Below are 25711 nucleotides of genomic sequence, written 5' to 3'. Positions count from 1 at the left end.
TTTGTTGCAGGTCAAAGTGAAATGAATGCGATTGGTTGAACGAGTGTTTGTGATGTGTGTTCTTTGTTATCTGCATTATTTTCATCAGCGTAAGAGACTCAGCAGCAGATTAGAATCAAGTACAACATTCATACATTTAATAAATCACCAAATTAATACACGCATGTTCCTGTGACCATGCGACGCACTGATTTTAGTACAGCAGGCTGCACACTGCTCATATAAAACATATTTCCCCATTATATTGTCACTTAAAACATGCTGTAAATAAAAGACTGAATGAAAATATAAAAACAAACGTCAAACATGGGCTCAGTCTACGTTTGATATGATGATGCCATCCAGAGTAAGCAAACAAGAAATTAGAGGTCATCAAGGTCTTTAAGTCTTACAGAAACACCTGCAGTTTAATTATCACGGAAAGATAAAGTATTATCACAGAAGTGAAAATGTATGCTGTTCCTTCTAATGCATCAAAGTTTTGCTGTGTAGTTTGACACAGAACTCAGAAGTTGGAGCTGGACAATGTTCCAGAGTTTAGTTAATGAGCATCAACAGTGAAACTAAACTCTGGCAAGCAGTTATGTAACAAGTTACTGTAACCAGTTTCCATGTTTTTAGTCATCATGTTTAGTAATTTATTACAATTATGTTATTATTTAAATTGCAATGGCTCTCAGGTTTTGTTTTGTTTTTTACCCTGCATGCTCACACTACAGTCAGCTGAATCAGCTCGTTTCTGGGAGGTGGAAAATGAAGAGATTGACAGCTTTGATGAGTGCAGGTCTGGACAATCTTTTTATTGAATTAAAGGACAAGAAAAACAAAGCCAACAATAACCTTGTAGCTTCCACTTCCACCTGTTTCTACCATAGAATCACCCCGGCCATCACTCTGGGCTGTTTTTCTGTTCATATGTCAAAAGTACAACACAGCTTGTATGCATGTTGTGCAGAACTGTAGTTTTAAATTATTAACTGGTAACTATAAGACAATTATGGAGTAACACAAAAGTGGTGAATATAGGTAATATAATGTATTACTTTTAGGAAGATTATCAAGTAATATCTAATCCATTACTTTTGTGAGTAACAACCACAACATAAGCGGTCACAGTGATGCCACTTTCAGCAAGAGGAGGCAGAAAACATCACAATATTACTGTGAACACTCCTGTTTGCTGAAGAACTGAGTGAACATAAGGAACTGTTTAGTGTAACAAAAGTACTGCAGAACAACCCGAGAACATCCTTCCATGTATGGTGGAGGCAGTGTCACTCTCGTAGAAAGGAAACTATCCCAGAGGCTAGCTGAAGCACTGCAGAAGTTGGGTAACACTGTAAAGTCCTGGAGAATGTTTTAAAGAAAGCCACCAGACCTTAAAGGAGCACAGACAGGTCTGATCTGCTGCTAACCAAAACACCTGTCACACAGGCGACAGATCCTTGTAGTCATCTCTTCTATCATGTTCACCAGTTCACTGACAGTCATTGCTCTGTGTCAGTGCAAACGACTCCTGGACAAAGGCTCTACAGATGGGGCAGTGCTGGAAAAAGGACACGCAGCTGTCACACATGCAGGCGTGTCTGCAGGGCAGCAGCACCCTGTTCACTGCTGCATTCTGACACACCACACAGTCTCTGCCCTCCGTCCCCTCTGACCAGTCCTCCTCCTCCATCACTGGGATCTGATCCTCGCTCTGAGTGTCACTGGGTGTGAAAGTGTGCCCCGAATCAGCAGACCCAGACATCCCCCCGCTGTCAGCAGACATGAAAAGAGGCTGCAAGAGACAAGAGATAGGTTTTTCTTAAACTGCTGTAACAAGGCCCTAAGTGCTTGGCAAACTGGAGATTTTCACACATGTATTGACACTAGGGCTGCTCGATTATGGCAAAAATGATAATCACGATTATTTTCACTGAAATTGAGATCTCGATTATTTGACGATATTTATTTAACAATAACAATGTGTTGAATAATGACTTTAAAGCTTATCAAAAAATAATATAAAATAGTGTGCAAATACTGATAACAGTGCAAATGTTTGCAATATAAAAAATAAATGAAAAATGTAAACATCTATGTTTAGTGAACTTTGCAGTGTTGCTCTGTGGTGCAGAGACACTGTAGCAAAGTTTACACACTGTGTCTACTTGATCCACGTCTGACTCCGCGAACCCATAATGTTTCCACACCACCAACGGCAGTCACTCTCCTCTCCACATAACTTCTGCTTAGCTTTCCGAGCTTCCCTCGGGTCCTCTTCTTAATTGTTGTGACGCTGTTCGAAATGCAGAGAGGTGCGCTGGATTTGCCACACGGAGCAGCGCGAGAGTAAAGCACGAGGGAGGGGCTAATAATCGGCTCAGTCATTTTTAATGATCGTTGAAAGCCCAGATCGTAATCGAGATTAAAATTCGATTAATTGAGCAGCCCTAATTGACACTGACAGAGACGACACAAAATATGTAACATTTTGCTAGTCTAAAGCCACAAGATCTGCCTGATAGGCATCTGCAGTAATCTGCATCAGGGTGAGAACTGCAAGAAGAGTCAGTGAATTCCTCTGAGTGTTCATCCTGCAAGTGACGGGAATTCTAGCTCTACTAAGAGAGCCTGCTCTTTTGGTTTCTAAGCAGCTCGTCAGAAGTTTTGTTAGTTAATTTTTTACCTAAACTTAAGTAAAATGATGTCTATAATTAATGACTAATGTTTATTATATATAATGACTTATTAAAGTACAAAAACAAACATCCATCTCAGTTTGCCAAAAACATACAATCCCTGATTATAAACTTTGAATTATTTACAGTGAAACAATAAAAGACAATCAAACAACTAAATAAATGTAACTGCTTAAAACAAAAAGAAAAAAGCTCTTAGTCCCATTGTTGACTTCAAAGAGACACATTTCGTTCCTCACTGACACACCACTACATCATGATACATTTTCCTTCAAAGCACACATTACAGAAGGCAGGAAGCACTGCATTAATGAAACCTAATTTACCACATGGAGCCTTGCTCTAAAAAACTGTCACATTTAAGACTGTCCTTGAAATAACTGTTTAAACCCAAACCTTTTAGAGCCATAATGTGGCACTACAGAATAATAACCAACCTCCTGATGTTTGTATTGTTGGTAAAATAAAAAAGCTGCTTTTTTGTTGTGCTGGCCGTGGCTGCAGCAATGACTCTAATGGTGAAAACCAAGGAAAGACTGTCCACTTTCACTCTTGGCCTTTAAACACAAGTGCTTCTTGATTGCTGGCTGGCTGCACTGACACAGGAGAATCCAGGAGTCACTGGGATTTATGCTTCAGTGGGAAATGAAGTCATAACCGCAACCCCCTCTGAAACCATGGGTGAAAAATAACTGAACAAAGCCAACAACTATTCCGTTTTGTTCTTCTCGTGCATTTTCAGGCCAATTCTTCACCTCAGTTTTTGAATTTGTCAGTGACAGAATAACAATGGTCTCAGTATAAGGAATAATACTAATAAGAATAATAGCATCAACCTAGAAATAACAGCAAAGTTCTGACAGTTTGATGAAACTGACATCAGAATGTACAAAGAAGTGGACCTTTTATGTTATTTTTGACATTTAATGGTGTCCTTGAAATCAAATGCATTATTATTATTATTATTATTATTGACCAACCTTTAACTCGTACATGCTCCCTTGTGAGGTGAGGAGGTACTGGAAGAGAATCCGTGCAGAAAGCTTGTATTTGTCATCAGGAACATGAATAACTATAACACTAGCCACCTGAAAGAGAAAACATTTACAATCACTTCTACCAGTTCACCATGTAAATCTGCATTTTTTTAACTCACTGTGAGTGTTGCTGTTCTCTGACTGACGGCTGCTCCCACTTTGACACACTTTAAGTTTTCTTATTAGATAAAACTCATCGTTAGGGTTAGATCAGACTGCTCGGGGAGTTCTCATGATGCACTGCCCACTTTCTCTACCCCCACACCCCTCTTCATTTTGACCACACTGTTACCCTGAGTGAAGACAAGATGGTATATTGTTGCTTCACAGCAAGAAGGTTCCTGGTTCAAATCCCAGTTGGGGCCTTCCTGTGTGGGTTTCCTTCTCACAGTATAAAGAGCCTTAAGACAAACTGGAGATGTTTATAAAATAAATAAATTAAATGATTAAACTCACAATGTCGTTCACGTGTCTTTCTTGTGCCTCTTCCAGGGTCAGCACAGCCACGAGAGGGTAGCGCTGTCTTGGTAGTGGTCCAAAATCAGTGATGCCCTGATCAGCGGGGATCTGTGCGTGCCGCTCCGCTCTATCTTCACTGCTGATACTGAGAGAAGGTCAAAGACACTAACGGCAGGAGACATGAAGACATGCTTCATGTCTTCCTTCATAAAGCATGAAGCTCAATGAGTCAAAGAGCGGAAATGTTAGAAATGATTGCTTTGACTGATGACTAATAACACAAACTTTGCTGCCACTGGCACAAGAACGTGAACAGACCACATGTAACAATTAGTCCAGTGCCAATCACCTGAATGGACCTCAAAGGTTCCTACAAGCGGAAACAAGCCACATCTCCACTGTGTGATCTCAGGGACTATGCTGTTATGCTGTAAGGAGAGTGTTTGATGACCGGACCCTAGCCCACTTGGTCCAGCTGGGCGGAAAGAAAGGAGCCCCAAATAGACAACATGGGCACGCCCACCCCCTCCAGGACACAGTGTTGGGGTCAGGTGCAATGTGTTTCAGGTGGAGGGCAGTGGCACAGGCCCTAGCAATTGGATACCCGGCTATCAAGGCTGGCTGCTGCAACATCGGTGTGCTCCAACTACAGGGGATCACACTCCTTAGTCTCCCTATGAAGGTCTTTTCCAGGATACTGGAAAGGACAATTTGTCCATTAGTTGAATCTTAACAGTGTGGCGTTCGTCCTGGTCGTAGAACATTAGAGCAGCATTGCAGCAATAAGTCGGACTCATTTCTGGTAGGTGTTTTACTCCGCTAGAGCTCTTTGTCACTGATTCTCTTCATAATAAATTTTATGGACAGAAGTTCTAGGCATATTCAGGTGCCGGAAGGCTTCCACTTTTGGTAGCCTCAGCCTCATCTCTGCTTTTTTTAGATGATGTGGTTCTGTTGGCTTCGTCAGGTGGTGGTGGCCACCAGCTTGCACTAGAGTGGTTCACAGCAGAGTTTGAAATAGCAGGAATAGAAATCTCCCATTCTAAATCTGAGGCCAGAAAAGGGTGGAGAGCCCACCCTGGGTCAAGGACGAGTTGACGCCCCAAGTAGGGGAGTTTAGATGTCTCTGGGTTTCGTTCAGGAGTGAGGGAAGAGGGGAGTGACACACAGTGTGAAAAAAGAAAGAAGAAATTTCTACACTCCAGCTCGACTGAACAACACAATTTTAGATCTCACAGGTCAAAGATTAAGTCTAAACTGTTTGACAGAGGCATACCACTGAGATACTTGGTTAGCAACAAATAGGATACTGGAATTTCTGGCAATAATAGTAGTGGAGGTTCAGGGCTTCCTGGAAATGCTGGTGGGTGCTGAGCATCATGCCATGCTGGTGGGCATGTAGCACTCCTTGTAGGGTACTGACCTCACAGCCCCAGAAACAGCTCAGGACACAGGACTCCAGACAACAAGGTCTCACCAGCACACCGTCTGAACAGAGCAAAAACAGAAAAAGGTTCAGTGTTCCACAGCATCACCATTTAGAGTTCTTTCCATTGAACAGCAGACCGCAAATCAAATTGATAATTATATAGACTACACAGAAACATTCTCTTGGCAGTCAATAGATTTACAGTTTTTTCTATTTAGTACATCCAGCTGGACACCATCCTCTGGAAACACACTAGAATATGAGGGTTAACGGATGTTTCTGGATGCAGGCATGGAAGTTTCACATCCCCAAATACTTTTGAGCCAAAAAAAAATACCTTTTCCCAGTAACAGCATTATTTCATTCCTCATCTGTTCTCACCGGTAACACTTGCTGATCCAGAACCCAACTCCAGGGCGAAGGGATTGGTCACCTGAACCATCTGTTTCTCAGCGGCTGGTAAGCTGGGCTCTTGCTCATCATAGCTGCGAAGTATAACTGGAACGTCAAAGCCAAACCTACAGAAAAGAGGCGAGAGTAAGCAGAGTCTCTCTGTCTGGTGGTGTTCTCGCTTAAATCTAAACCAATTCGATTAAATGCAGAGGGGTGCACACACTGGCTGGCTGTGTAGAAACATGCTCTTCTGAATTAACTGCTACTATGTTGACTGTAGTCTAGAACATGACACAGTTATGCCTGGAAATGTTTCTACAACCAATTATCAACAATCAAAAATCCAACTCAAGTGCAGATTCTGAACTTTATTGTAAAAGGATTGAGCAATTTGTTATTTCTTCATCAGCTAACCAGATACAACGTCTGAATTGTTTCTAAGTGTTGCATGTCCATTTCACAGAATAACATATTCAAGAATAACAGGCAATTATTAGGTTGGAAAATGAAAGAAATTCAGGTAATGAGCAAAAACTTGAGAGGAAGAAAAACCAATTGTCAAGGAGAAAAAATGGCAGAGTTCCTCAGTGTAAACGCCAGCCATTCACCATTATTATCACTGCCATTGTGTACACTGCTCCCAGTGCTAAGGTTATTTCTAATTAGGCACTTGGAGGCCTACACGACAGCAAATTTGGGCTTCTACCTAAACAATCCCCTCCAATCAGGGGATTTTAACCACAACAGGTTCAAGACTGCGCTCCCCAAGTTCAAGCAATACAACAACTTTAAAACCAGAGGGGTGAACATGCTGGACTCTTGGTGTACACAAACCACCAACACGCATACAAGGCAACCCCCTGACCCCACCTGATCATCTTTCCATTATGCTTGTACCTGCTTACAAACCTCACTGAAGCACATAAAGCCAATGACAAACAGAGGATGCAGCCTTGGGACTTCTACTTTAGGCACACTGAGTGAAGCCTCTCGGCGAGACCACATAAACATCCAAGAGTATGCGAAGACAGTAACCAGCAACACTGCACAGTGTACAGAGGATGTCACTGTAGGTAAGAACTTCACTACATGTGGCAATCAGAAAACCTGGAAGACCACAGAGGTGTGCTAACTGCTGACACATCACTGCTCACAGCACTCGGTATTAACCCACCTGGACAGTAAAGACAACCACGCCAGACTCCTGTACATTGATTTTATTTATTTTTTCTCCTTTGGGCGGGGGATCAGAAAAGAATTAAATGGTAAGCCGCGCTACTAGAGTCACATGTCATATTTGCTATCATCTACAGGTCGAGGCCTCTGACAACGAATATTATTTTGAAACATCACTAGCCCATTATTTTTTTCACCTCGTTGTTTGTGTGTGCACATTTGTGAGGTTGTTCTAGTAATCTTCATAATACCCACAGCCCTAAAGTGCACCCCGATGAGACCCAGAAACCAAACTTAAGCAATGGTGAGTACACTAGCGTGGATAACGCCAGGTAGTGTGGTATGAACATTTTCACACCCATCACCGGAACACAAACATCATAACAAAGCCCAGAAGTCCCAGATTGATCGCTCAGTGCAGAAGCTATGATTGTCTGGCAGCATCACCGAGGGAAAAAAATCATCAAATTTGTTATTGCCCGTCGGTTCCAGTCTTAAGGCAGTCATTAGTGACTGTAAACATTGTGATTAAAGTATCAATGGGAACGATACTAAACTCAGATTTTTAATTATGATAGTTTCTCCAGTTAGTTCTGAAACCGTGAAAATTAATGGACTGTAAAAAATAGCTTGGATTATTTTAATTAAAGGTCAATGCAGTATTTTGTTCAACAGAAAATAAGCAAAATGATTGATAGACATGTTACAGCACGCTGCGCCTGACCTACATGCTATGTTATATTATGAAGGCCACATTCAAGTCGTTAATATATAAAGTCGAAGGGTACCTGTGTGGTGACAACGAATGTAAATTATATATCAAAGTGTGGCTAACTATATTAGCTAAATACAACTTACCAGCCGAGGACCATAGCAGCGGTTACAACGAAACAAAGCGACACCACACTAATATAAAAGAGCGGAGAGTACTCGTAGAGTGTGGCTAGAAACACCCCTGCCATTTCACATCAGCTTCAAGAATAAGCCTGTTTATTTAAAAAACCTCATATAACACCTTGGGTTCATTCCAATAATCCATCTTGCTTTCAGGTTTTCACTGAGACGTAACACGGAAATAGCTTCTTCTTCTTTTTGTTTTTATTATGTATTGATGGTTGTCAAACAGCAAAATGGTGCATTACCGCCACCAACTGGTGTGGAGTGAAATATCACACAAATTTGAGAAAATGTCTGAAAAAAGAAATTTGAGAAAAAAGGCAGAAACCTAACTTTTTTTCTCAGAATTCTGGAAAAAAAGATGTGCCCACTTTTATTTTTCCCCAGTGACTTTAATCCTCTTCCATAATTTGAAACAGTCTGATAACTTTCACTCCCGGAAGTATCTCTGTGGCTGTCATAGTAAGTAAGAGCTGTTCATATTCTCCAAATACTAAGGAAAGAAGCATCAGCACTTCCTTTAGCAGAGGATACACTGGACCACCCTTTATGAAAGGGGAGGAGAAAAATTCATTGTGACGGATCATCCGACCATTCATGAAAATAACAACAAAGTAGCAAGAAAGTTGCGCATATCATGTAAATGTTAACTGCATTTTCCATTCATGCTAAGGAGGGACAAGAGTACTTTTAGAAAGTGAGTTCTGGCCCTGTGATTTATAACCGTAGAAGCAAAAAAATCTTAATGGAATACTGCATTTTGTGTTTACTTGTGTTATCCTTCTCTAATATTTAAATTCGTTTGATCATCTAAAACTTTTAAATGTGGAAAATACACCAAAAAATATGAGAACAGGAAGGGGGTGAAAACTTTTTCACACCAACTCACAAACTTCAAGTCCACACCTGACAATACTGGCTGTCTGGGTGCTCCTCCCTGAATCACCAATAAAGCAATATGGGATAGGCAGGCTCTAGCTTAGACCAACAAGAGAGCGGGGAGAATGGCTTTGAGCTGACCAGTGGGAAACGTAACTGATTTTACGGCCTTCTGAGGAAGAGGTTTTATGTTTCAAATCAGTCAGACAAAGGGGGATTTCAGAAGGTCACGCTGGGAGATAAGCCTCTGTGATGACCAAAGCCAATTCAGAGCTGATTAAAACAGATGGTGGTGTCCTGCTGTGCTTATGATAAGGCAGGGTGTTAATTTTACCTGGCCAAAGATTTGTTATTTTTCATGCCTCTTTTGTCAGCGTTTTGATAACAGGGGAATTATAGCACCTTAATGCAGTTTTACATATGTGCAAAGCTTAAGACTAAGAAACGGTAGCTGATACATTTGATATCGTAGCTTCCTCTGACATGGTGTAGCCTTTCTTTGCGTGTTTGAAATGTTTTTCACTGTTTACTCTTTCAGACTCTGATTTCACCATTCAAAATACAGATGAATGTGTAATTGATTTTTTACTGATGATGGTGTTTTAGACAACATTAAAGAAACAAAAATGAGACCATCTCTCAATCTCTCATATAACAGCTGGTCCGGGACAGCAATGTGTGTCTTTATTATGCTGCACAACGTATTTGGTGACTTAAACAATGTTAATATTAAAGAAAGAATACCGTTCTATGTATGTGTATATTTAGAAATTGTTTTATTTTACATTTGAATGTGGAGATAGATCAGTCTGAAATCGCTTTTTTACTAAACATTTCTGCTGACACCCAGAAACGAGGCTCTCGAAGACTTGCGATTAGAATCTGAGATTCAAATACCAGATGAGCTCTTAAGTGAGATAAATATACTAAGTGAAAATTCAGAAGTCCAGTGCTTCCCAAATTTTTGTCACTGTCAACCCTTAGGTAACCTTATACCAAAACAATGTAGAAGATAGTGCATCGGATTAGGACCTCAGCTGCAAAGTTTGCATTAAACCAGCAATGTGATTATTCATTACAACAACCAGGAGGAAATGCAGAACAGAGTACCATATCCTGCTGTATTTTTGAGAAGTGCATTCAATAACATTAGACGCATTTTGAATTTTCCACTTCCAGATAATACTCCAAATTATGCCGAATATTATGGGAAGTGTGCCTGAGATGTAGTTAAGTTAGAATTGCGAGGTCATCGGCTGCAAAATAGTGTTTCTGCGACTGTACTGTAATAATGATCTGTCTGAATTTGACTGACTGTAATGTTCTCACTGGAAGTTGGAGCTCCATTGTTACCATCAGAGCTCCTTCACATATTGATAGTTACTGAACAATGAAGTAATCAAAAAGAAAAGCTGGCATAGTGCATGACCTGAGTCACCATTTATGTTTTGCATTAAGTGTCCCTCAAGAGTTTAGCAACCTTCAGACAAAGAGTACGTCCACACACCATACTGCAAAAACCTTGTTTTTATTTCTATTTGAGAACCTTTATTACACCAATTAACATTTTAAAGCATTTCTGGGCACAAATGTTGTATGTGACCACAGTTATACAGGTTACACAAATGCCACAGGTCATTGTTCCGTCTGTTTGCAGCCATCTTGTAGTCACGAAGCTGCCAAGCCTGTTGTCTGCCCCGATGCAACCAAGCATCGTCATCGACCCAGATACACATGGATATGAGTGAATCAGGTGAATCAGGCGAGTCTTCACACAGTCGACCGAAGCATCAGATATGCATCAGACTGTGACACCTCATTCACCTTGTGATAGATCCATGTTTCCTTACTACAAGAACTACGGGGCTACACCAGGCACTGTGTGACTCTTCTATTACTCACATTTTTAGCATTTCAGACAATTTCTTTGAACAAATTGTCCCTAATGCTCAGGTAACCTGTAGGGTAACCGTCTCCAAATGGTGCTCCAGGAGATTGGTACAGCCGAATAAGGGGAGAATACATCTGCAAAACGCTGTTGTTATGCAGCAACGTCCGCCCTCTACACCCCTAACATGTGAAGCTTTGCCCTCAGAGTGTCCAGAATGTATTAAATCTCATTTTAGTTGGTCTTGGACCTTGCTTCCAGTTTTCTTTCTTTAGGTCTAACACCATGACTTTCTCAAAGGTAATTCCCAATAATACACGCAGTTCTTTTAGTGTGCGAGATGTGTCCTGGTCAGTCAGTATTTCTTTCAGGATGCCAACTCAGAAAATGGCCTGAAACTGCACCTGTGCAACACTCTTTGTAAAAAAAAGAAGGTGCACAGTAGCACTGCTTTGGGATTTCGTGTTGCACAATCCATCAGAACTAATACAAAGTGATATCCGCATGCACTAGGGTGAAATTATTGTCCCTTCTCACTCTTATTATCAACTATATTTTGTGCAGCAGTTGACCATACAGCATGCTTTTCTGTCTTTTTATTATATTTAATCCCCTTCCTTTTTGCCCTGCCGACAGACAGTGGCTGCAGTGCACACTTTTCATATTTTTTAACTCTCGCTTTCAGATCTTTGAATGTTATAACTTCATTCTTCTTTGTAGCTGGTGGACTGACCAACAACAATGCAAGCAAGAGTGGCCCAAATCTTGGAGTGCAGCAGACAGCATAAAACAGAGGAGCATAAGACCAGCTTCAGTCTGCAGCTTTAAATCTTCAGCTCAGATCTTTAGGATGGATGGAAACCCATTTGACTCCACAGCTTTGGTCCACATTTCAGTCTTTGCTTGCTCAGATTACTTCTCGAAGCCCTCAGCTTTCCCTGGTGCTGTGCACTGCCAGCAACACTCCTGGTTTGCCCCATGTTCTCCACATCTAAACAGCTTAATATTCCATCTGCAACCTGAAATCTACTTGCCACTACGTTAATCATAACAGGTGACTAACTATTATTAGTTAAAGAGCTTATCTTAATGTGTGTGCCAGCCAGGTTTACACCCATGTTCATGAAAACTGTTTAATATTCCAAAGCTGTTGAAAAGCACTTTTACTGACCTCTTTAAATTCCTCTTAAAGTACCGTTCAGTGTTACAAACCTGTTACTGAGGGGAGGAGCTGTGTGCTTGTCTATCTGTAGCAGTGCAAAGCTCTGTGACAGTCCGGAGGTGGACATAGCAAATATGACACTGTTGTAAATGAATATTGTAGCTGTGTAAGCATCCATTGATAACTGAGGGTTTTTGTTTGTTTGTTTGTTTACCCAGTGTGAAAGCAGAATATTCAATTAATATTAATTTCAGGACTTTATGCGTGACATTATGAACAGGGGCTGAGTCACCTAAAGATTTGATCCTAGAATTGCCCCTGAATCTGAAACTGCATGTCATGTGCTGTTCAGCTGATAAACTTTCCTCAGGGATGTAATATTGTGTGTGACTGGGGCATGATGTTTGACTGTTTGAGACTGGAGTTTGGGTTCCATTTATTTCACATGGCTTCTCTGTTTATGAGATATTTGCATACTCGAAAAATTGTTGTGAGCACTGTTAACAAATAGGTCAGCTTGGCCAACTCTAGGAAGAGTCAATTTATGGATGATAGAGGTCACTGCGCTCACTGGAATCCTGGAATTTCACTTTGTCATGAATCCATTTCGGAATAAGGCTGTAACATTACAAAATTTGGTACGAGTGAAGCGCTGTAAATACTTTCTGGATCGAGCGATCCTTGAGGCGACTGTAGTTGTGATTTGGCGCGGGATAAATAAAACTGAATTGAACTGGATGCACCGTGCGACTCCTGCTATTACAAACAATTGTATTTTGGAATTTAATTTTGACACGACGACAGGTTAATAGTCAGTTTAGCAAAATTCTAAACAGTATAAGATGAAATGTCAGACGATTGTTTGACCTGATTTTGAATAAACGAGTGAAAAAACAGACTGATCTTCAAATTAAAGGTCTGTAGCTGGATGTGTAAGTTCACCGCGCGCAGGACGCACGCGCGTTGTGTGCGTCCTGCTCGCACGCGTTAGTTGGGTTTACAATTTTCGTCTTATTGTGAAAAATCTGTTTATTTTGAACGTTTGAACAGGAAGTTGCACTTTTCGTATTTTACCTAACACTAGGGAGCGACTGCGAATCCCATCATAGCTTATTGTGTTTATTCCAGCCATTATCAGAGAAAGGAGGATGCAAATGGGGCCAGGAAAGCAGGGATTTATCTTCACTTTGTTCAGCTTTAATGTGTAGCTATAATGGCAAGAAAGACAGTGAGTAGGTGCAGAAAAGTAAACCGTTAATCGGGTCCACTGGTCTGGTGGGAGGACATCATTGTGAGTTTTCCTGTGGACTCTAAAAATGAGCAGTATAAAGGAAAAAGGGACTATTCGGCAGCAGAGCTCCGAGAATAACTCTGTGAGCAGCAGTGAGTGGGACATGGCAAACGATGTGTTTGTGTCCGGTTTTGACGACAGCGTGTTAGCGGACAGCATCGGTGATGGGGACCAGGAGTCGGCACAGTCCAGCTTACTGGACACGCGTCTGCCCTTGGATGGGATGATGTTGGGCCTGGATCGGGTTGAATATCCTGCCTCATCCTATCTGGATTTCGAGCCAAACTACACCGAAAGCGATGGCAACCTTACAACCAAAAAGCGCATCCGGTCCAACAGCTCCCGGCACCGCGGTGACATCGTTACAGAGCTGGGGCCAGAGGAGGTCCGCTGGTTTTACAAAGAGGACAAACGGACGTGGAAGCCTTTCGTCGGACACGATTCTTTAAAAATCGAGATCATCTACCGGCGGCTCGTTGACCAGAACCAGGATAAGGCCGTAGATCCCAATGAAGCCGACGAAAAGGAGACAGCCGGGTCCTCTGAGCTGCAGCCGGAAAGCTCGGCCGTGGACAGTGCAAGTTTCAGGGCGGAACCGGCAGTGCAACAGCTCTCAGTGTCAGAGCAAATCACAGAGCCGGTCCACAACGGCGGCACCAGCGTGGAGGCAGTGTGTGTCAGAGGGGGCCTTTATGAAGTGGATATCAAAGAAAAGGAATGCTACCCTGTTTATTGGAACCGTGAGCATCTCAGTAATGACATAGCTGTTGTTAGGACTGTTAGCACGTGTTCTGCTGTCAGTATCTTTGACCACTTCTAAGAAAATGAAACCTCTGCTGCTGCTGACTCTGTCACCTCTGAGCTCTGAGGACTGCGCTAATAGGCTGCTGCAAAAACGTCCTCTGTTACTGACATCGTCATGGTCTTACTGACCACCCAAAGTGCTTTAGACCAAAAGCCACACTGAGCCATGCATTCACACAGCGCTTTATTCTGTACACATTAAGTGCTTTATCTGCCTCACATCCGTGGCCACGTTCCAACTACCAGTTCACTTAACAAGCATGTTTTTAGACATGCTCTTTGAAACGAGACAATAATACAGTTGTTTCCGCACAATTAGTCGCATATTAGAAGGAGACTTCTCAAGACTTTGTCCAACACAATAGCGATACTTTACAGGGATGTAGAGCAGAGAGCAGGAATACATATATACACACTACTGGTCAAAGGTTTGGAACGCTGCAATTTTTCTAGTTTTTTATTGAAAGTTATGCACTTTATTCTCCTATTACACTCTGAAATGAAAGCATAGTACAATTAAGCAATTAGAGTTAAAAAAAGAAACCATGGAATTAATTTATAGACTAACATTTATTCTGACTCATCAAAGTAGCCCCCTTTGGCAGATATAACAGCTGACCAACCCGGGACATTCTTTCTACAATAGACATAAAATATTTTTCCACAAAGTTCCCATATCCGTTGCACAAGTTCCCATAAATGTGTGGTACTTGTAGGTTGCTTTGCTTTCAGTCTTCTGTCCAGTTTATCCCAAACCAGTTCGATGGAGTTTAGGTCTGGACTGTGCCACTCCATATTTTCAAGCTTACTATCTTGTTCTTTTTTCTGAGGTAGGTCTGGCCTGGCCTGGTCTGGTCTTGGACTTATGTTTTATCTTGCTGTGGGATGAACCCCTGACCAACTAGGCACATACCAGTGGATATTACATGGTGCTGCAGAATGCTGTGGTAGCCGTGTTGGTTCAGGGTGCCTCTTATTCTCTACGTAACCGGAAGGTTGCCGGTTCGAGCCCCGGCTCGGACAGTCTTTGTCGTTGTGTCCTTGGGCAAGACACTTCACCTGCCGCCTACTGGTGATGGCAGGAGGGGCCGATGGTGCGATATGGCAGCCTCGCTTCTGTCAGTCTGCCCCAGGGCAGCTGTGGCTACAACTGTAGCTTGCCTCCACCAGTGTGTAAATGTGTGAGTGAATGAATAGTGGAATTGTAAAGTGCTTTGGGGACCCCCAAAAGCGCTATATAAATGCAATCCATTATTATTATTATTATTATTACAAGTCACCAGTCTGGATCCAGCAGAACAGCCCCAGACCATCACGCTTCCTCTTCCACATCAGTCCATAATACCATCTTCCAGTCTTCAGTAGTCCAATGGCTGTGTTTCATGGCCTCTTTGTCTTATTCTGACTTCTTAGCAATGGCTTTCTTCCTGCAACACGTCCTGTCAAACCGGCAGTTCGAAGTCTTCTCTTCACAGTTGAAAGTGATACTTGCTTACTATGACCACTCTTAAGCTGTGCTTGAAGCTGTTGTCCCATGAGCCGACTATCACACAAGCCATTAACTCTTAGAAACTTGTCCTCTGATTCAGTTGTGGCTATAGGTCTGTCAGACCTCTTCCTGTCAGCGTTTGCCCCAGTTTCTGAGTGCCTTTTGTTGGTGAAGGAAACTGTACTGTACACCTTGACTTTCTTTGCAATTTCTCTGTAGGGATGTTCTAAAACTTTTTAATGATAGTGTATATATTAATATATTAATGAACTAATTTGGGTCAATTCTAAATTGAACCTATAATTACACATTTGCTTAGTATTCTTAGATTAGACACACACACACACACACACTGACAGATATTTATAATTTAAAATTTTGTGTTTGATGTTTTCAAAATTAGTTCATCTTTACTGTTACTGGGATCCAACATTCGGTCTTAGATTACAATTTTTGTTTTAATAAACTTCACATGTTGTTCCACAGAGCAAGACCGAATTCCTGTGATGAGGGGCCAGTGGTTCATTGATGGAACTTGGCTTCCACTGGAGGAGGATGAGAGTGATCTGATTGAGCAGGAACACCTTTTATGCTTCCGGGGGCAACAGATGAGGGACACCTATGAGATCGAGGCAGTGACCACCACAGTGGACAGCAAGGACGGTAGGGAATTTAAAACAGACAGGAAAGACAGAGAGATGCCATTGTGTGTGTGTCAGGCAAAGAAGATGAGTGTTTGCAACCATGTCTGTAGATGTGTGTCTCTGTTGGCCAGAATGGTCTTTTACAGGAAGTTCACAAAACAAGTCAAGTGATGCTATAATGCATGGGTTTATTGATTCTAAAATCTGTAATAAAATAAGATATTTCCAGATTTGGGAAATTCTGTTTTCACAGCAGTTATATCTGTCCATGGGAATAAGGATATATAACAAGTCAAATATTTTCATAATCAACAAAAAGTAACAAATTTTAAAATGCAGTGATCCAATTAACTCCAATTCTGCATACTGTCATGGGAGTTGGTGAATTAATTATTCTGCATGAATTATGTCAGTTGCTCTTAATTACAGTGTGACTTCTCACAGCTAGCCACAGTCTGAAGCTGAACAGGAGTCATGTGGACTGGCACAGTGTGGATGAGGTGTATCTGTACAGCGATGCCACCACCTCGAAGATTGCACGTACTGTAACTCAGAAACTGGGCTTCTCTAAAGGTATATAGGATGATTAACACTTTCTGTCTATTCCAAGAATTCTATCCATCCTCTTCTGCTTATCCAATTCAGGGTCATCTGACCCTGGAGCCTATCCCAGCTGTCACTGGGTGAGAAATGGGATGCACCCCACGAAGCTGACCTGGTGAGTACTGCTGACATTCCATGCAGGATCAGGGAAACAGGACAGTAGTAGTCACCAAGGAACTCCAGCTGCTGCAAAGACGAGGAGAATGTTTTAGTGTCCTTCTGAGCTGAAATATGTCATGAAACTAAACATAATTTCAACAAAAAAAAGTCTGGATTTTGATTAGGCCACTCCAAAACCTTAATTTTGTTTTTGTTTTTTTCAGCCATTCAGAGGTGGACTTGCTGGTACCCTTCTCAGACTGGTAGATGTCAGTGACTTTGTTTCTCAGCTGATTCTTTAGCTGTTTTGATATTCAAAATTGTTTTGTTTTTTTTGCCTAGTTCGCTTTGTCAGAGAGATTCTATTTAAGTGATTTAAATGATTAGGTAAGCGATATTTAAGCAATTAAGTATATATGGCAGTAACCAGACCTGTGTGCTGCTTGTGATATTGAGCTGATTTTTTATTTACTCAGGTTATATTTTAGAATTTGTTTTATGTTCTTAAACATTTGTGCAGCAAACTAAAACAATCCTGGCTACCGAGGCTGGTGATCACGACATGGAATGTCACATGTCTGGTGGATTGAGCCTGAGCTAGAGTATGGGGTTGAGAGCAGCTGGCAAGATATAATCGGGCTCACCTCAATTGAATCTTTCGGGCTTTGGAACTAGTCTCCCTGAGAGGGACTGGAATCTGCCCCTGTTTAGAGTTGCCCTTGATGAGAGGGAGTGGGCTGGGGTGGGTATCTTGGTATCTCATTGGCTTGCTGCCTGTATGTTGGATTTTTCCCTTGTGAGTGCAAGTGTTTGTTCTCTATGCCTTTGCGTCAGGGAACGAATGAAGACTGTTGTTTGTGCTTATGTGGCAAACAACAGTTCAGAATACTTGGCCTTTTGGAGTTCCTGGGTGGTGTTCTTAAGGGTGCTCCAGCTAAGGACTCTGTTGTGCTACTGGGAGACTTCAACGCTGATGTGGGATTTTCAGCACCCACCTTTGACAGAGCTTCGACAGCATTCCGAGGGAGACTGGGGACATTGAGTCAGAACGGACCGTGTTCCGCACCTCCATTGGTGAGGAATTCTACTCGGCTTGGTTAGCCTGTGGGACTTTGGAGACAGCCGATGGGTCCCAGCAGGACAAGTGGAATGTGGCTTAGGCAGTGGCTAAATCAAAAACTCGGGTGAGGGAGGAGTTTAGTAAGGCCATGAAGAAAGACTTTTGGACTGCCTTGAAGTGGTTCTGGCAAACTGTCATGTGAGTCAGGAGGGGTAAAACAGTGCTCTACCGACACGGTGAATAATGGGGTGGTGTGCTGACTTCAACCGAGGATATTGTTAGGCAGTGGAAGGTATACTTTGAGGACCTGCTTAATCACACTGGAAGGTCTTCCATAGAGGAAGCAGATGAGGGGCATGACTCAATCATCACTGGGGGTGAGGCTACTGAGCTCCTTGGTGGTAGAGCCCCTGGGACGAATGAGGTTCACCCTGAGTTCCTGAAGGCTCTGGATGTTGTAAGGCTGTCTTGGTTGACACGCCTCTACAATGTCATGTGGCGATCTCAAGTGGTACCATTGTATTGGCAGACCAGAGTGGTGCTCCAACTATAGGGGGGGTGCTGGAAAGTAGGGTCCGTCCATTAGTCAAAGTTCGGATACAAGAGAGTTTTCGTCCTGTTCACGTAACACTGGACTAGCTCCCTATCCTTTTGAGGATATTTGAGGTTGCATGGGAGTTTGACTACCAGTATACATGTGAAGTACATGTGAAGAAGGCATTCAACTGCGTCCCCCGCGACCTGGCCCTGGATAAGCAGAAGAAAATGGATGAATGGCTGGATGGACTAAAAAAAACAGGAAGAGAGCAAATACTTTTTTCACAGCCCTGTACCTGTCTCTCACGTCCTCAGCCTCCAGCAGTGGGACACGTCTCCATCGAGGGTACGTGGAAGAGGCTGCACCTGAAGACACCCCACCTGAAACCACACACATTGTATTTGTGGTGCATGGCATTGGCCAGAAGATGGACCAGGGTCGCATTATCAGGAACACCAGCATGTGAGAAATTATGGTGTTTCCATTGCAAGAACAGATAACAAATTAAAATTAGAGTAATTTTGGAAGTAACAGTTTATTTATTTTTAATTGCTGGATAGGATGAGAGATGCTGCCAGAAAGATGGAGGAGAAACACTTCTCAGATCGCACCACAGAGCATGTAGAGTTCCTTCCTGTGGAGTGGAGGTCCAAACTATGTCTCGATGGAGGTATGTTTTACAACACTTTTGTTTTGGATTGCTCGCAAGCTTATTATGCAGTTTTTTTTCTGCTACAGCACGTGTGAAAAGCCTGCTTACAACACTTTACATTAAACTGACTCAGAGTTTCATCTTCTAAAACAGGATCAAAATTTACATAAATACTTAGTGAATCTTATTTTTGTTCAGCACATTTTTTTTTCTATGTCAAATGTTGAACATATATAGTGGGTAAATAAGCATTGAACACATCACAGTTTTTCTATGTAAAATATATTTATATTTCTAGAGGCGCTAATGACATAAAATTCTCACTAGATGTTGGTAACAACCCATCTAATCCACACATGCAAAGAAATCAAACCATAGATGTCTAAGTATTTAAAAGTGCTAACATTAATGACTGTACCAAACAGGTGACTGATTATATACATTTCTCTGTGAATTTAGTAGTCCCATCCAAAACTTGTAAAGGTTATGCAAATGAAGAAAAAGACTTTTAAAGACTATGATGACATAGCCAGAAGTGACCTCCAGAGACAAATTAAAAGTACAATCAAAGGTTAGAGGGTGCTGTGACACATCTAGTAATTCCAGAGAAGCGTGGCAGAGTATCAAACCCATGATAAATGTCCCACATCAAGGTAGGGGGAAGGCTTCCCTCAGCCTGCAGGTTAGTGAGGGTCTGGAGATGGCCAATCAGCTAAACACCCTTTTCTGCTGCTTTGATAGTGGCAGCAGAAATGACTGTCCTGTTGAGTTGCCCTCCTCACCAACTCCTCCCTTGGACTTTATTACAGAATCAAAAGTATTGCAAGTTTTCAGAGGCTGTAAACCCCCAAAAAGTTCAGATCCTGACAATGTCTGTGGGAGTATTTGAAAAATATTTTTCAGTTTTTTTTGTTTGATTTTCTTTTAACAGTCATACGATACCAAATATCTGGAAAGTGTCAGTAACTGTTCCTGTTCCAAAGTTCCCTAGACCTTTGGGTCCAAAAGACTTCAGATCAGTTGCACCCACATCTCTGGCCATAAAATGTTTTGAACATGTGGTGAAAAGGTACATGGTATCGAAAACTCAAAGTCTTATAGACCTCATGCTATTTTCTTATCAACCCTAGAGAGGGGTGGAAGATGCTGTATTAATTTTGCTGCTTACTACATGCTCATCTGGAAAAAGCAAAGACTCATGCCAAGATTTTATTTGTGGACTTTTCCTCTGCTTTTAACACAATCTTACTGATTATTTTAGAAGATAAATTGGAAAAAGAATTATTTTTGCTTATTGATTTTCTTTGGAGTAGAACACAGCTGGTCAGAATGGTAACTCAACTTTCTGACAAACTGACCATTTCAACAGGCTCCCCTCAGGGCTTTGTTTTATCTCCATTGTTGTTTATTCTGTATACCAAGTCTTGTAATAGCACCTTTCAAAACAGACTTTTTATTAATTATGCAGATGATACAGCTTTAGAGAGCCTCGGGTATGATGGGGAGGATGGGCCAGTTCTTGAATATTTTATTAAATGGTGTGAGAGGGCAAATCTTGTCCTCAACACCACAAAGACCAAATGCCAGTAGATTTTAGGAGGAATCCAGTATCCCAGCCTAAATTAAATGGAGAGCTGATCCAGTGTGTGACTGAATACAAATGTCTGGGTGTTATGCTTGACCATAAAACATAACTAAAATGCTTCATATGTTTTGTTGGGCTTTTATTAAAAGTGTGTTTAGTTCTTGTATTATTTGTTGGTTTGGAAAATGTCTCTGAGGCACAGAAAAAGATGACTAGAAAGGCAGTGATACTAGCTAGTAAGTTGTCTGGAACTGCATTGCTATTACATTTCTAAACTGCAAGTTTAGAAAACATTTTTAGGGACTGGGCATGGAGTAAAGCAAATAATATTGTGAGTGATGTAAGGCATCCACTTACCTTTTGGGCAGGGATAGCTCAGTAGGTAGAGTGGTGGCCCCATGATCGGAAGGTCGGGGGTTCGATTCCCCTGAACAGCTACCCTGAGGTACCCCTGAGCAAGGTACTGTCCCTACACACTGCTCCCCGGGTGCTCAGTGGCTGCCCACTGCTTCACTGAGTGAATGGGTTAAATGCAGATAGGGATTTTCCCCACGGGGACCAATAAAGTGCACTTTCTTCTTCTTCTTCTTCTTCTTTTCTATTATTGGACTATTATCATCTGCACAGCGCTATTGTCCCACTTTGTTCACAGAAAATACGTCCAAATGATCTTTTTTTCCTCAAGCCATCAAAATTCTGAACATAAGCAACACATAGGCTTCCAAGTTGGTGTGGTATAAAATCATCCCTAAGATATAAGGAAAGCCAAAGTGTCTATGTATTGTGTGCTTATGTTTTTTAAGGTGATGTGCTTGTTTTTTATGTGGTGTTTTTGAATGTCAGGTGTCTTCTGCTGTAAGTCAATTTCCCCATGGGCATCAATAAAAATATCTTATCTATCTATAAATTAAGTAGTTAATGTGTAATAATGAGAAATGACACCAAAAAAAGGTATTGAACATGCTTACCGAAATGCAATTACCACTTTGTACAAAAGTTTTTGTTGGTGATGACGGCTTCAAGATGCCTCCTGTATGGAGAAACTAGTCGAGTGCAGTGTGATGCTTGATAATTCTTCCACACAAATAGTCTTCAGGTTCTGAGGCTCTATGGGCCCCTTTTATGGACTCAGAGCATTAGTACTCTCCATAGATTCTAAATGCGATTGAGGTCAACAGATTGGCTGAGCCATTATTTTCTTTCTCTGAAAACAGTTGAGAGTTTCCTGTTTTCAGTATCACACATCCACCGGCGTTTTATCTTCATCATCCTAGTAGATGCATGCATACAGTCCATGGCGGTTGAGTGCATTACTTACTGTTTTCTTCAAAACAATTGTACCTGCTGATTCCAGGTCTTTCTGTAGCTCTCCACAAGTGGTCTTTGGCTCTTGAACAACTATCCACATTAGGTAATGCAGTGAAAGACTTTCAAAATTTCTCAATACCACACCAGAGGCAGACTAAATTACAACAATGTTTTTCTGAGGAATGGAAATATGGACTTTACTTTGATTTTAATTGCACAAAAAGGCAAAAGTACGCTGGTAGAGTGCAAACTGCATCTGGGACAAAACCAATACAACTCTTGCTCTTTGCATACGTCTACACAAACAGCATGCTGACATAAAGCTACAGAAGAATCCAGAGTGATGTTAAAGCTGAGCATATGCTGAACCAGGATGTAGCCAGAGCCTGAACCTTAACAGTCAACAAAAGTGGTGATGAGCAGTCAGGCCTGCAGCATTGCAGACTTCATTTCTGTACGTATATATTCTAAAGTAAAATCACTGAGGGAATTCGTTTGAGCTGGTTTTCAGCTGCTTTGTGATGCTGTTTTTGTGGTTTTATGTAAAGACTAAGAAAAAGAGCACATGTATGTCCTGATTAGGATAGTGATTTGTGTCAGCATGGGAGACTATAGCTCAGGTTTATATTGTTATCTGGTCATTGTGTCAGAGTGCACTTCAGGGCATATTACTGAGTAATCCAAAAGTAATATAACAAGAAATGTGACAAATTCTTTTTTACAGGGAGTGATTTAGTGCCATGCTGGATTACTTTTAAGAAAAGAAATCTACCATCATCTTCGTGTTTTGTTCTGTATTCTGATCTTTAACTGAATTTCTATTAAGATTTTTAAATACTAGTGCAAAAACTAAATAAAGAATTACAATATTGTAATATATATTTAGCTTTTTCCTTTTTTTATTTTGATGATTAGCTTACAGCCCATGATGACCTTATAGCTCATGAAATATCCTTTATGGCGTCGATGCAGCGTGGCATAGAGGTGATCAGCTCTGTTAAGCCCAGATTGCTTTGATAGCTCATCTGTGTTTTTGATTCTTTCTGGGGTTCAGGTCGGACAAGTTGCCTTGCCCATCAACCTCAGTAAGAACTTATTCAGCAAACCATTTAGTCCTGCTAGAAAAGGAAATCAGCATCACCATGAAGCTAGTCAGCAGATCTATCTATCTATCTATCTATCTATCTATCTATCTATCTATCTATCTATCTATCTATCTATCTATCTATCTATCTATCTATCTATCTATCTATCTATCTATCTATCTATCTATAATTTACCAAAAGAACAGACGCAGCTTGTTGACCTAATCAAAAAAGCATATAACTATAGGTCATACAAGTGTATGTTAAGTGTAGGCCTATGGTTGGAGTCTGACAGACAGAGTCATTATAATGGATACAGGCTTCGGGCTCCAGCAGAGGACTGTAAGCTATATGACAATATTTTTACATGGCGTTCTGTAATGTTCTTGCATGAAGACAACTTACATTACTGTAAGGGATCAAATGAACTAGAAAAAGTGCATTTAGCTGAATTTGTATAGGTCCTTCACTAAAAAGTTTTAGAGCACAGCTCATGAGTTTGTGGTGAAAATTGTGTGAGCTGTCTATGGTCAAATATGGAGTTCCAGAGGGTTCAATGCTAGGACCAATTTCTGTTTACATGATACATGCCTTCCTTAGGCAATATCATCAGAAGGCATAGCGTACATTTTCACTGCTATACAGATGGCACCCAACTCTGTCTAGCCAGATAACACACACCAATTAGTTAAACTGCAGGAATGTCTTAAAGACATAAATACCTCTAATTCTCTAATTCAGTGGTTCCCAAACTTTTTTTGCTGCCCCCCCCAAATACCGCTTCATCCACACCTCCATGGGTATTTTTGAAAACGCAGTCTGTTTCGTCACACGTAAACGGCGTTTAAATCACCGAAAACAGATTTTAAAAACTCCTTTTTTGCATTTATGTGTGGACGAGGAGTACAGAGTTTGTCACACAATGTCAAAGGTATGTGCCTTTTTTCACGTCACGCTGTGCGCCACGTTATTGTCTACATGAGTGTGGGCAACCGTGGCTCAGGGGGTTGGGAATCGCATCTGTAACCGGAAGGTCGCCGGTTCAATCCCTGGGCTCTCTGTCCTGGTTGTTGTGTCCCTGGGCAAGACACTTTACCCTACTTGCCTACTGGTGTTGGCCAGAGGGGCCGATGGCGCGATATGGCAGCCTCGCTTCTGTCAGTCTGCCCCAGGGCAGCTGTGGCTACAACTGTAGCTGCCTCCACCAGTGTGTGAATGTGAGAGTGAATGAATAGTGGCATTGTAAAGCGCTTTGGGTGCCTTGAAAAGCGCTATATAAATCCAATCCATTATTATTACATGAGATGAATTCACTTGGCCTTAAACAGCTTACAAATATGGATATGAAACCAGATTCTTACTCTGGATGGCATTACCTTGGCCTCCAGTAACACTGTGAGGAACCTTTTTTGACCAGGATACGTCCTTCAGGGTACATACGTATTAAACAACAACTGTTTTCTTCCATTTGCACAACATCTTTGAAACTAGAAACGTTCTTTCTCAGAGTGACACTGAAAAACTATCCATCTATCATCCTTATACTTCCTCCTCATACTTACTTTTCCCCCAAAAGCAACTTTTAACTACAGAAATGAATGCAGCAAACGAAAGGGACCAAAAGAGGAGAAGTTTTGTAGCATACTGTTGAATGCTACAAAACAAGGAGGAAAAAGTCAGTAGCACTGGTGAGAAAAATGTTCCTGACACTTGCTGATGATGGTACTATCCTCTTCACCTGTCAGTGGTTTCATGTTGTGGTTTACTCGCTAATATTCATGTTGGACAGAAGGACAATACTACTGAGTTTTGCCATATCTATACATTGCAAGCCAGAATCATAATGTCTACTCAAGTATATGCAGAAGCATTAAAAAGTAATTCATTTTGCTCTGGGAACTTCTGACAACTATGTCTTATGTATTTGGATGTTCTTCCTACAGACACAGTGGACTCCATCACTCCAGACAAGGTTAGAGGTCTAAGAGACATGTTGAACAGCAGTGCCATGGACATCATGTACTACACAAGTCCTCTGTACAGAGATGAGGTGAGTGAAAAAGCCCCACCATTTCAACATTCAGGGTAGCTGTAGCTCAGGTGGTAGAGCAGCCTACTAATCAGAAAGTTGGTTGTTCAATTCTCGTCTTCTCCAATATCCTTGGGCAAGACACTAACCCCAAGGAGTTCTCTAAATGTTAGATAGAAAGAACTTACAGAGAAAGAGCATCTGGGTAAGCACTTTTGGAGGTCGGTGGATCCTGGGAGTCTGGCAGTCATCTCTGCACCTGAATGTGATCACTGATCCTAATGCACATTCAGGTATCAATAAATCAAGTACACATTAGAAAGTCTCTGGCAGCGAATTCACTTCTGAGATTTTTACTTCATCCATGTAAAAATGAAGGTCTTTCTCTTCCCAGCCTGCCTAGTAGGCTAAGATTCAGAAGTCTACATAATAATCAGCAACAGTCTGTTTACCTTGGCGAAGGTACTTTTGCCAGTCAGAAATCTCTGACTTATCAAATGTCTTTGAACTTTTACAATAT

The 25711-nt window shown here is 41.5% G+C and overlaps 2 protein-coding genes across 3 annotated transcripts; one reads left to right on the top strand and one right to left on the bottom strand.

Moving 5' to 3' along the window:
* Positions 1-779: 779 nt before the first annotated feature.
* On the bottom strand, positions 780-8283 carry cgrrf1 (cell growth regulator with ring finger domain 1). 2 transcript variants are annotated; one of them, XM_042227782.1, is made up of 6 exons: positions 8194-8283; positions 5991-6127; positions 5491-5668; positions 4178-4325; positions 3665-3772; positions 780-1780 (listed from the first exon to the last, which is right to left on the bottom strand). In XM_042227782.1, exons 1-6 carry the CDS (start codon positions 8202-8204, stop codon positions 1478-1480), a joined length of 885 nt encoding a protein of 294 aa, XP_042083716.1. In that variant the 5' UTR covers positions 8205-8283; the 3' UTR covers positions 780-1477. The 2 variants fall into 2 exon arrangements, with proteins under 2 accessions (XP_042083716.1, XP_042083715.1); XM_042227781.1 differs by having other exon boundaries at positions 8037-8270.
* Positions 8284-13042: 4759 nt separating this feature from the next.
* ddhd1b (DDHD domain containing 1b) lies at positions 13043-25212 on the top strand (the record flags this gene model as incomplete). Its single annotated transcript, XM_005940623.2, is given in 6 exon segments — positions 13043-14035; positions 16075-16251; positions 16677-16805; positions 18847-18994; positions 19093-19202; positions 25106-25212. Coding segments are annotated over 6 exon segments (1386 nt in total), but the record flags the coding sequence as incomplete, so codon positions are not given.
* Positions 25213-25711: the final 499 nt, after the last annotated feature.

The sequence above is a fragment of the Haplochromis burtoni genome, unplaced genomic scaffold (genome assembly GCF_018398535.1).
Source record: "Haplochromis burtoni strain Fernald_Lab_line unplaced genomic scaffold, NCSU_Asbu1 Contig_281, whole genome shotgun sequence".
In the NCBI taxonomy this organism is placed as follows: Eukaryota; Metazoa; Chordata; class Actinopteri; order Cichliformes; family Cichlidae; genus Haplochromis; species Haplochromis burtoni.
The sequence above is the reverse complement of the archived record's forward strand: the minus strand, read 5'-3'. Positions and strand labels throughout refer to the sequence as shown.

Excerpts from the sequence above, each read along its gene's own strand:
- cgrrf1 (XM_042227781.1), bottom strand. The coding sequence starts at position 8,140 with ATGGCAGGGGTGTTTCTAGCCACACTCTACGAGTACTCTCCGCTCTTT. Across the intron at positions 5,669-5,990 it reads TGGATCAGCAAGTGTTACCG|ACGGTGTGCTGGTGAGACCT; the intron begins GTGAGAACAGAT and ends TGCTCTGTTCAG. Across the intron at positions 3,773-4,177 it reads AAAGACACGTGAACGACATT|GTGGCTAGTGTTATAGTTAT; the intron begins GTGAGTTTAATC and ends TTTCTCTTTCAG.